Source organism: Fukomys damarensis, unplaced genomic scaffold, assembly GCF_012274545.1.
Source record: "Fukomys damarensis isolate Sample0158 unplaced genomic scaffold, DMR_v1.0_HiC HiC_scaffold_26, whole genome shotgun sequence".
Classification (NCBI taxonomy): Eukaryota; Metazoa; Chordata; class Mammalia; order Rodentia; family Bathyergidae; genus Fukomys; species Fukomys damarensis.
In genome coordinates, this window is record NW_022900938.1 from 20,969,995 (window position 1) to 20,982,566 (window position 12,572).

The 12,572-nt window shown below is 33.2% G+C and overlaps 1 protein-coding gene across 1 annotated transcript in view; it reads left to right on the forward strand.

Moving 5' to 3' along the window:
- Atf2 (activating transcription factor 2) overlaps positions 1 to 9,490 on the forward strand; it is an 88,762-nt gene extending 79,272 nt beyond the window's left edge. Inside the window, 3 exon segments of the mRNA XM_033756322.1 lie at positions 3,688 to 3,793; positions 8,590 to 8,795; positions 8,797 to 9,490. Coding sequence (XP_033612213.1) covers positions 3,688 to 3,793; positions 8,590 to 8,795; positions 8,797 to 8,820 — 336 coding nt within the window. The 3' untranslated portion in view covers positions 8,821 to 9,490.
- Positions 9,491 to 12,572: the final 3,082 nt, after the last annotated feature.

Below are 12,572 nucleotides of genomic sequence, written 5' to 3' on the forward strand. Positions count from 1 at the left end.
TTCTCTCTCTAGATATATACCATACACACACACACACACACACACACACACACACACACACACAGAAAAGGCTGGGAATGTAGCTAAGTGTCAAAGCCCTGAGTTCAGTCCCAGTATCATGGAAAAAAATCAATTAAAATAATGATTTATAAAACCACTTTTCCAAATATTAAATTACTTATGTTTGTATTTTTAAGAATAGAATATTTCCTTTATAACTTATGTATATGAAACACAGTTCTTGACTACTTCACATTAAAGAATTTTGTTGACTTTTAATGCTTATTATAAGTGACCCAGAAAGTTTTTCCTCTCATGTAAAAGGTGCAAAAGAGAAAATTAGGTATTTGTATTTTGGACAAATATAACCATATATATGAGGGATTGTCAAAATACATAGTGAATGTTTAAATTTTTTAAAATTCATTACAATAAAAGACATAAATTAATTCCCCTCAGGAAAAACCCTTGATTTGAATATATGTTACCAATCATTCTTACCACTTTCTGACGCATTTCTGGAAGTCTTCTTTCATAAGTATCTTTAGAAGGTAGAATTAAAAAGACTAAAAATATGATGAATGTTGCTAAGTACTATTCATCAGAAAGTAGACCTGCAATAATAACTACAGTGTATCCTCACCTACCCTGTTTAGCAGATCTGGTACCATGCATCTTCTGGCTTTTCCACAGAGTCACCATGAAGGTAAACATTTTGAGTGAATTCAGGACAATGAGGCAGCCGTGACAGCACAACGAAAGAGGACTTTTAGAACTGCTTCAGTGGGTGGCAAGAAAGCAAAGGATTAAGTAGTTTGAGGGGGATTAATGGCAATGTGTCTTTTACTGTAGTACATTTTTAAAATTTTAAATATTCACTATAGTTTTTAATCATACCTCAAACAAGTATTTATACTACTTGTGTACTTTTACATATATGTATATAAATATGCAGTTTTCTGAATTTTCTTATTTCCTCTTCTCTTCTTGATCTTTTCTGTAATTCACTCCAGTGACAATTCAGTGAGCACAAGTACTAGTTCTAGTAAGAGGCAAGTGCCTTACCTCTTCGGTCTTCAGTGTTCATTTCCCATTGTTAGCTAGTGGCATCTTCACATTTGTTTTTTAGTGGACCAGTAATCTAATTAGATTAACAGCCATGGTACCACCAGCTGTTAAGTTTGAAGTATAGAGACTGATGCTGTTCATCAGTTTCAAGCCTGGCCATTTAAAAAGACAAGTATATACATTTAATGTTATTTGAGTGCATAGGAATTTTGTTTTAATTTTTAATACTCATAGAATTGCATAACTCAGTTGTTTTATATTGATCACTGCTTTCAGCAGTTTTATCACATACAGTATTTTGTTTTATTTAATATAATTTATGATTTTTATGGAGCATTTAGGAGAGAAGACAGTTGTGATTTTTAAAATTTTGTAATTGAGATGATGCTATAAAGTATGCCAAATATCATAGAGGAGAAAACAGTATAGCTTTGTTGGTAACATTATTAGTACAGATAGTTAAAGTAGGACCTCAGACATGTTTCATATTATTTAAGCTATTTGTTTTTTTGTTTGTTTTGGTTTGGTTTTGAGGGGGCGTATTTTTTACTGTTTGGACATAGAGCTACCATAGTCCTCTCTAAAATATATTATTAACTCAGTCCATCCCAGGTCATATACTGTGCTCTGGGGATACATGGAGAAAGATGTTCTTTGCCCTTAAATTCCCAGTTTGAGAGAAGGCAGATAAGTACTCCAGAAATTATAGTCCAGTGTGATAAGCACTGTGTAACATACCTGTACCTAATATACACATGGTATGGAACACATATGGGAACTTCTTTACCAGTGTAAGTTTTACTTTGTACTGAGTTGACAAATCTTAAAGATGAATAAAATAACTAGCAAGGTAAAGACAAGGAAAGGGTTACTACATAAAGACAGCAGTATGCAATTGGTACTGGAGATGACAATTTTTACAGGACAAGACAAATATTGACTATCTCATATAGTTCAGCCTGCTGTAAAGGCAGCAAGGATGTGGTAAACTTGAGGCATATTACTGGTGTTTTGGTATGTTAAAAGATAGAGTATTTGGGAAGGAGAGCTAAGAGTTGAGAAGCAATATGGTTGGTTAACAGATAAAAGATTTATTCTTCACTAAAAATAATTAACCCCATTTATATTACAGAAATTAATGAGAGCGTCAAAATCAAAGTGACAGCATGGGGAAACTTGGATAATATGTATTAGATTGTTCATAATGTGATTTCTCATTGATATTGCCATTAATAATGATCTATATCTAGTGGTATTGACACCAAGTGTTCCACTATTGCATAGAAATGAATTTTCTTAATAACAGTTTATCTTTTAAAGCAAGCGCTTTTAAATTTTACCTTTTGTACTTTCATCACTATTCATATTAAATACAATATCCTAAATATAATTTAATCTTTTTAATAATGGTTTAGGAGTATTATAAATTAATTTTTGTTCTTTGTTTTAGGGCAATGTTGCAGTTCATCTTTATTGGGATGTGAGAGACTACTTGATTGACTAAACCAACCTTTAGGTTGCTTAAGTTTTAATTTTTTTTTTAAATGACAGTTGGCCACTTGAGGCCTAATAACCCTAATCTACTAAATTACCTTATATTCTGTTTTCTAGTTAAAAGATGGAAAATGATATGCCTGACCTTTATGTATCCCTTTGTGCTGTGTAGTTTCACTTTGGGATCCATGGGTAAAATCTAAGTGGTTAATGAATGTTAAACCCCAAAGTGTAGAGAAGTTTATAAATCAGGAATTTTTAAAAATTAAATTCGTAGTATTTCTATCTCTTAAGTATTGGCATTGATCTATGAATTTGTGTGTTCCTAATACTTGGGGTGACCCAAAGGAATTGATTGGACTCAATTTGGAACTTGTATATAGAGCTTGCTGGATTAATGCATTCCAAACAAAGGTTTAAGTGTTCATTCTGTTGCAAGCATTAGGGTTAATCACCACTAACCTAGCAGATTTAAATTTAGATGTGTATAGTGAGTTCCACGTCAGTCTCAACTACATAGTGAGACCCTGTCTCAATCATTCAATCAGTCAATCAGTAAAGATGTGTAAAAATTGCCTCAGCCAAAGGCAACTAAACCATTTAAATACTGAATCTGCTTTCATGAGTTCTTGTGCCCAGCAGAGTGCCTTCCAATAAATTCCAGGTATCCATAATTCTTTGGTTAATGTAGTTTCTCACATGTAGCCTTTCTTAGTTTCTAGGAAGCTCATCTATTGAATTTCCAGGATGAATTTTTCATTTTAAAGTAAATGGAGTCAGTGAAAATTCATCCTGACTCCCTTGACATTTCCAGTATTTCACATTACAAATAAGTTCAATAGGTAACCTAAAATACATAAGGAATCTCAAGACTAATGGTAATATAAACATTTTTAAATAGGGTATTGAACTGTGTTATTTAAATTCTTATGCACATTGTAATTTCTATACAAATATTAAAACTGCTATATACTAATTAGACATATCTAAGTAGCATGTTTTCTTTATTCCTTAATATGCTGCCAAAGCTGTCCAGTTTTCATATCTTAATTCTGACTTATTTTAAACAGTAAAAAATACGTTTGGTATAATACTAATAAGGTATATATGTTGGTTCTTCTCCAGAGTGAAGTCACCCTGCTGAGAAATGAAGTGGCACAGCTGAAACAGCTTCTTCTGGCTCATAAAGATTGCCCTGTAACCGCCATGCAGAAGAAATCTGGCTATCATAGTGAGTAATGTTCCATTACATACAGCCTTAGGCTGTGTCAGTGAAATACCACCAGTGAACAGAACTACCATTAAAAAGTGGAGACTGCAATTCTAATATTTAAGATTAAACATCAGAATTTCTGCAAGGTTATTATAGAAAGGGAAGCATATTTTTAAGAATCCAGACAGTTTGTGGGTTTTTTGTATTCCTCGCTTTTTCTAGGCATTACTATAGATCAGCAAAATGGGTTAGCTGATAAATTTAAAATAAACTGTTAAGTACCCATGATATTTTGTTTATATCTTCGGGGGATAACACTCTTAGATTGATAGGTGAAACACTACTTCCTTTCCAACCCCCATTCAGTAAATGAAATTTTTTTTTCTAATCAGCTATCTTCACTAAACAATATATAATATCCATTTACAATACACTGTGAGGTCCTATTATTTATTCTTTCTTAGATAATGTCAGCATTGTGCAGTGTTTTTATTCTTCTGAACTTTCTACCTTGTTGATCATAAAAATGCTAAAAAAGAACAGTACGCTGTGAGTTGCCTCTAAATGTTTTCCCAAGAATGAGATTTCTTCTGTCTTCAGCATTTTAGAGGTTAATTGTACTTTTTCCTTCTGGTAATGTCCTCCTTTTTTTGATAAGATGCACAATGTTGGAACCAGCTGTTACTTTTGAATAAATGGCCTATTTTGTCCATTGCACACAAATTTGTAACAAATAACAGAGTTGGGAATGCGTTAGGCAACATTCATAATATATAACCCACAGCTTTTGTTTTTATGATTTAGTGATTTTTCAGGATATTTGTAAATGTGAAGATTGTTTCGACCATATGTATCCACTTCATTTTAATTTGCCAGTGTCAGTAATTCAAAAAAACAAAACATTTTGTATTGGATGTAAACAGTTCCTCAGGTGCTCACAGTAAAACTTAATGGCTACCATCTTTACCTGTAGTCATTGTAAGCAGTTTCATCAGAATGGGCAATATTTTTTAATTTAAAAGATTCAGTAGATTTAGCAATTCTTGATTGCCATATATATTTAGAACACTGATTTTTATCCATTTTAAACATATAAATCTCAGTTATTTGATATCTAGTCATTTTGACAAGACAGTGAAACACATTGTGGAATAAATTGGGACAATACAGAAATGTGTTTGGGATTTATATTAGCAATGATTGCTGCAGGGATGAGGCCATTATTGTTCCCATATGACTTAATGTATTTCTTAGTAGAAGCTTCTAAGTTCAGAATTATGTGTATATGATTTTCTTAAACAAGAAAGCTCTCAAATTTTGATAGTTTAAAAGGAAATAATTCTATAGATTTGAAGGAAATTAACTCTCAGCTCCAACTACATTAAAATCAAAATTTATTTATAGCTTTTTTCATCTTTGATAATTGTAGAATTTTTAACTTTTATTATCCAGGCACTATTTGCCCAACAAATATAAGACAATTATTCATTTTAACAATTGACTTACCAAGACACTTGTAGTATATAGACTTGTAATTTTACCTACTGTTAAATAAAACGACTGCAGATTTCAATGAATAAGTTTTTAGTGAATACATTTTGTACTCAGTTGTGTGGGTGCAAGAAATAAATAAGACATTTTGGAGTTTTTTTGGAAGTATTTCTGCCTTGTTCTTGTGTAGTTATCTAGGTAATTAAATTGAGGTACAGTAAAGGATAGTGGTATCTTGAGATTAATTCTCTTCAGCTCTTAGGAGATACTTACAATATGTAAACATTTTAATTGCTATTTTCAAATTTTAAATCTTTAAAAAAAATCTGATTTCTGTTGATTAAGAGTTAAGGTAGCCATAGAGATTAAGTGAATATATCTTGGAGAAATTCAGATTTCACACTCTTCATCGTGTAACACACAGCAGTTGTTAACAGTGGTGAACAATAAACTAGATGAATCTTTCCAAACATTTATGGAAGAAAACTGACATTTAGAAGGTAAGGAGTACTACAAAATATTGCAGGTAAAGGTGACAAAGAATACTAAGGTCCCAGTTTTAACACTGAAAATCCTGTGCCACATTTAGGAACCGCCCCCCAGTCATGGGAAAACCGTGACTGTTGGTCACCCTAAATTAATATATAACCTGATTAAAGATAGTAACACCTTTTAATATTTGAATTTCTTGAAGAATAAAGCACTACACTGATATTATTATCATAATTATATTCCTTAGATCTGGGCATAGGTAATTAAAATTGTTATTGTCTCCATAATTATAAGTAGGAAGAAAAGTTTCTTTGATTCTATTTGAGTGTTAATAATTTCATATTGAAGATATATGAACAAGGCAATGAACTTTATAAAAATTCAACAACCACCAGGTGTGGTTGTGCACACCCGTAATCCCAGCACTCCGGAGGCTAAGGCAGGAGGATTGCTGTGATTTAGAGACCAGCCTGGGCTACATAGTTCCAGGTCAGTCTCAACTACATAGTGAGACCCCATCTCAAAAAAACCAAAACAACAAAAACAAAGTTCAATTGCAAATGTCTAATTTCCTTTGGCATAAATAAAGCTGAAAGTGGCTCTTGTAATGTGGTTTGATTTTTTGTATCTTTCTAGTTCTTGTGATTATACCAATAATTTTCTCCCCTCACCTTCTAGAACTGGACATAGATATATCACAATGCAAAGGTATTTTTAATATTAAATTTATAATTACATAATTTATAACTATCTCTTTGTACTGCCTAAAGATTTACTTTGCCTAATTCTGAAGGTTTGTAGATATTATAATTTACTGTTTTATATTGAGTCATTGCCTCTGGTATATATATTTTTTTATACCCTCATCATCCATCTGCAACTTTGATTTTGAAAGCTGATACATCCTCAGAACTTGAAAGGTTGTCTTGTTCAGTTGAAGAGTAATGATGAAAGAAAGAAAGAAAGCAAGCAAGCAAGCAAGCAAGCTAGCTTCTCAGTATTCTCTCCAGTTAAACCGTCAGTGCCAGTTTGAACATGTAACTGTTGTATTGATTACCTAAAGAACTAAATTGTATTTTATAATGTTCATTATTATTTGATCAAAAAGTATTATTTCTGCTCTATATCTATATAATTATACCTTTTTAAAATTGTATCTTGAAGTTAAGTTTGATCCAGGGGTATAGTTTTGCATTTATAATACGTAGAGAAAATGGGATTTCATCTCATTTATATGTTTTGAGACTTGGTTTTTAAAAATATGTGTATTCGAGACAGTCTGTCAAAATACTGTGAGAATATTATTTGAAAAAATTCTCTTACTGAGGATTTTTTAGCGTAAGCTTGCCAACTATTCTTCCTCTCCATCTTCTACATTACAAATCATGGGATTATCATAGGAAATCAGTTTCATAAGGTCCCAATATTTTATACTAATTGACTTTCAGAATGGGCATTGGGTCTACAGTAAGCAGGCTAGTCTGCATTCTCAGTTGCAATAGAAAGCCTGCATCTTGTCATGTTTAAACACTAAATTTTTTTTTTTTAATTTTTTTTTTGCTACCCAGGGATTGAACTCAGGACCTCATGCTTGCCAGGCAGGCACTATGCTGCTGAGCTATATCCCCATCCATGATTAAAATTTTTTTTTTTTTTTTTGTACCGGGGATCAAACTCAGGTCCTTGTGCTTGCAAAGCAGGCCACCAAACGACTGAGCTAAATCCCCGGCCCTAAGATTATTTTTAATGTCAACTGAAAACAGTTATATTCCAGTATGATACTATTTTTACAGTGTTTAAAAATAAACAAAGCTAAACCATGTCCAGGGATGCATTCTAACATGGTAATTCTACAAAGAAAAGATGGGCTAATTGAAGGAATATCAGGATAATGATGACCTCTGGCAAGGAGAGGCGCATCCAGAAGCAGCAGTGTTACTGGCAATGTTCAGTCAGAAATTGGGGCCTGGGTTCACAGATATTCATGTCAACATTATGTCTTCTTACAGATCCTATCTATAAATGTTTGTGTGTATTACACATAACACATTTTTCACTAAATGAAATTATCGGATTTTGTTCTGTAAGAGATTTGTTGTTTGGGGCTAAATATTGGTGTTTTTAATTTTCATAAATATTTAGAATGCCCCTTCCTGAATATCTTCTCAGTTGTAGTATCTAAAATTTTATATGGATTTTTATTTGAATCCCAGTTAATTCATGCAGTTCTAACAGCTGGTGGCATTTAGACTATAAATATTGTTATTGTCATGTGTATGCATCATTAGAATCAGGTGTTGTAATCATCCACGACTGCAGTAGACGGAAAGTCAGCCAGAATAATATAATTCTGGAAAATACAGAGGGAGTAATTTTAAAAATATAATTTGTATGTATGATTCATTCTGGTTCTGCATGTGATTACATTTTTTATATCTTTTAATAAGAATGACATTTAGCCAGACGCTGCTTTTAATAAATGCGATGCTCGTAAACATTTGATTATATCTGTAAGAGGCTATCAAACTTCTACCTCATTTTCCTTAACAGTGTTTACTACATATTTCTTGAGCACTGTTCTATGAAACACGGGGCACTCAGATGTTCCCATATGCATGGTTGTTCCTCTGTTTGACCTGTTGTAGGTAAAAATTGCCTACTTTGTGACTTACAGCTACCTTTTCAGATACTTAATTCGAGTCACACTGGTTTGTCTAATCAGTTTTGTAAAATACCTTCTAACTTTTACTTTGTATATTAATTCAACCTAATATACTTTTTAAAAGATCCTTTATTTAAGAAAATGAACAATTTTTTTTTTCTCTGCTCAGCTGCCGATAAGGATGATAGTTCAGAAGACCTTTCGGTGCCAAGTAGTCCACATACAGAAGCTATACAGCATAGTTCTGTCAGCACATCCAATGGAGTCAGTTCAACCTCAAAGGCAGAAGCTGTGGCCACTTCAGTGCTCACCCAGATGGCAGACCAGAGTACAGAGCCTGCGCTTTCACAGATTGTCATGGCTCCTTCCTCCCAGTCACAGCCCTCAGGAAGTTGATTAAAAACCTGCAGTACAACAGTTTTAGATACTCATTAGGTTTTAGATACTCATTAGTGACTTCAAAGGGAAATCAAGGAAAGACCAGTTTCCATTTATGCTAAATCTGTGGTTGTAATTTTTTTTTGTTACTTGAAATTAAATTTGGCTCTAAAGTTGATGTAGCAGCAATTGATGATCAGACTGAACAGTGGTTTTTTTAAAAGTCTGGAAAAAGACTCATTTTGCTTTTTTTTATAAATATTGTTAGATTTATTAATTTTTCTGTGCTCAGTGTGTATATATTATAATTCATTGTGGCTTATTTCGGTTTTAATTTGGTGGTGTTTTAATAAATGGGGGTGTCAATGAATCTCTTTCCACTTCCATTTTTTGCCCACTCCTTAACCCTCAACTGTAATGGTAGTTTCATCATTTGTACCAAAGTTTTGCATAGGGTCTATTGACTTTGTAATGCAAACAAAGTCATGAAGCAGCACTAGGCAAGAGAAAGATAAATTTGCTTTTAATCTTTTTGCCTTTTATTTTGCACATTATGCAAAAGGAAAAATATTAGAAAACACCTTCATTAGTAAAAAAAAAGGTAAAAGATATACAGTGCTTTTATGTGCATCCTTAAACAAGGTCATTAATACTGCATTTTCTTTTAAGATTTTTAAGTAGACAAAAATTTTTTAAAATTCAACATTTTTAAATTGACTTTATTTTTTAAGTCTTAAATTCAGTATTTCAAACTTATGTTTTGAGGCTGAAAATATGAAATATAATGTATGATACAGGGTTATCAGATATCTAATAATTTTTTAAATTAACTCTTATTTGGAGTTTTTTGTTTTGTTTTTGTTTTTTGCAGATTTCAGGTTACAAACTGAGAAGTTTATGCATAATCAAGTATGGTATGGTTGCCAGAAAAGCCTAAAATTACTACTTAGAAAATTTAAGACTGTTTACCCCCATTGTCTTGTACTTGCGAGCTAACTTGTACTTATTGTGAAAGCACTGTCATCTTTTAGTAGCAAATTTTGATAATGTTTCTTGTGGAAAAAATCAGTATCTATCTTTAGAACAATGTAATTATAATGTGGGAAATGTGAATGAGTGAGTGAGTGTGTGTGTGTGTATGTGTGTGTCTTTCAATAGTTAATGCCAGCAATCTTTGCTTGAATGTTTAACGATGCCTTCAGTGTGATGCTGGCCAATAGATGATTGCAGTTTAAAAATGTCATTATGTGCAGGCTTGGATAACTAACATTCCATGATGTAGCTTGTTTCTGATGAGATGATTGTAGGTACACTTTTCTCATTATCCAGTCACCTGTGGGATACTGAGTTTTCTAATGTGCCATTATCTATTTTTATTCTGCAGTTATGTTCAAAATACAGTACAATATTTTAAATAGACTAAATTGTTGAACAATAAAAATTAAAAAGTAGTAGATGTGCGTAAGAAAACTTTGTAAAATAGTTGAGTCCTACCCAGTAGCAACTTCTGGCATTCAAGCAGGATTCCATTATGTAAATATATGTAATACATTTATAATAAGTTTGTTCTGCATCCATACTACACCATTTGCTAAAGTCTCAGTGCCATCTCCTAATGAGACTGACATTTTAAAAGCCTGTATGGAATATCCTTGATAATTCAGAGGAGTAACCCACCTGCCTAAGTTCCAAACTGGGAAACATACAAATTACACAAATGACATTTCAGGATTTTTAAGTATGAAGATAATAGGAATTTTATTGTTGGCATATTAAAAACAAAACTTCTAAAATTTTTCATTTTTAAATGATTTCATAATTTTAAAACAACTTCTAATCATGATTTTGCCATAATTACACTGAGTTGATCTCAAAGGCACAAAATATGAATTCTACAAGAAGGTTTATTTTTTATTGTAGTTGGGTGAGTTAGGAAAAGCCTCAATTTTTCACTCTCCTAAGTCCTTCACTGCGTTTTTTTTTTTTCTTTCCCTTTATTTATGCAAGTTAAAATTTTGGTAACAGAATTCTTGCAACTGTAAAATAAGACTACATAGATGTAAGAAGTCATGTAAACGGTTTATGAGCTTACCAAGGTTAGCAAAACTTTCATTGTAAATCAGTCTGTACTCAGCAAATAAAAATCATTATTAGTTGTATAAACACAAATTCCATTTTGACTTTCAGGATGTCACACTACTGTACCTAGCATTTTGAGTCCTTATATTTGCAATGTTACACAAACTGTACTATTTCTTTTATGTGCAGTTTGCATGAGTAAACCATCAGAGAATAAATTCTATCTTTAAATTACATTCATAATTTGCTTGTTTTTACCTGTCTTTCACAAAGTAACATCACCTGACAATGATTTTTTTTTCCTTCAGGCATTACCTGAGAAGAACCTAAGATTCTTTCCATTTCTGTGATAAAAATCATTCCCTCTTGATCTTTTAACTGCAGGGTGCTCATGCCTGATTTCTCTAATTTGTACTCACTTTAAACTCCTCATATACAGTGACCATTTAATTTATGACCTCAGTTTGGGACACTCCCAGAATGTTAGCCACAGACCCACTTGCCCACTACCTAACAAAATATCTTAAACACACCATGTCTAACACTGAACTAACTTTCCCTCATCCTAACTCCATATGTGTTCCTCCCACAATCTTTCATTAGTCTGTTGGTGACAACACGGGTCTTCCTATTGCTCAACCCAAAACAACCTTCTTAGCACTCTGGAGTTCTCTGTTTCTCTCTCATCCCACATCCAACCCATCAGGCAATTCTATTCCCTTTACCTTCGAATAACCTAAAAGGAAGCCTCTTCTTGTTTACACTGCCTTCACCCTCCTGTGCGTTAATGTGCCTTAATTATTATAGTTGCCTTGTGTTTCTTTGCTTCTACCTCTGCCCACCACAGCCCATCCCCAGTATAGCAGTCAGAGTGGTGCTTTTTTTCTGGAGGGAGGAGGGTTGAGACAGAGTCTGACTTTGTAGTTCAGGCTATCCCTGAACTCACTATGTTGCCCAGGCTGGCCTCAAATTCACAGGGATCCTCCTAGTCAGCTTTCCTGAGTGCTGGCATTACAGGGATGCACCACCACACCCAGCTCAGAGTGATGCTTTTAAACCTAAATCAGATTATAATATTCCTCTGCTTGGCAATCCACATTTCACTCAGTAAGAAGTCAAGTCCTTAGATTGGCCTACCAAGCCCGTCTGTCTGTTCCCTTATCACACCCCTTTACATTTTTGGCCTCTCTTCTTTTATTTGGCAACTGTTTGAGTGCCACTACTCAGGCACTGCTTTAGGCACTTAAAATACCACATTTTCCAAAACCAAAACTCCCTGTCTTTGTAGAGCTTACATACAGGATGTGGGATGATGTTGGGAAACAAAGTCAACAAGTTGTATAATAGAAGAGGTGACTGCTAACTGAAGAAACAGATTTGTATCAGTTTTCTGGAAAATGATGTTTTAGTCATATCTGTCAGGTTGAACCATTGAGATGCAAAGAATTGCATACCTATTTTTGATACAGCCATTCTATTTAAGTTAGATTATATGATATTAGATAAAAGGTTTCTTGAAGAGGGCTGGGGATTTGGCTCAGTGGTGCTGCCACCTGCCACACAAGCACAAGGTCCTGAGTTCAAACACCAGTGCAAAAAAAAAAAGTTTCTTGAAGACAAGATGATACAGAAACATCTCGTTTCACTGTACTTTACAGATAATGCTTTTTTTTTTTTTTTTTTTTTTTTTTTTTT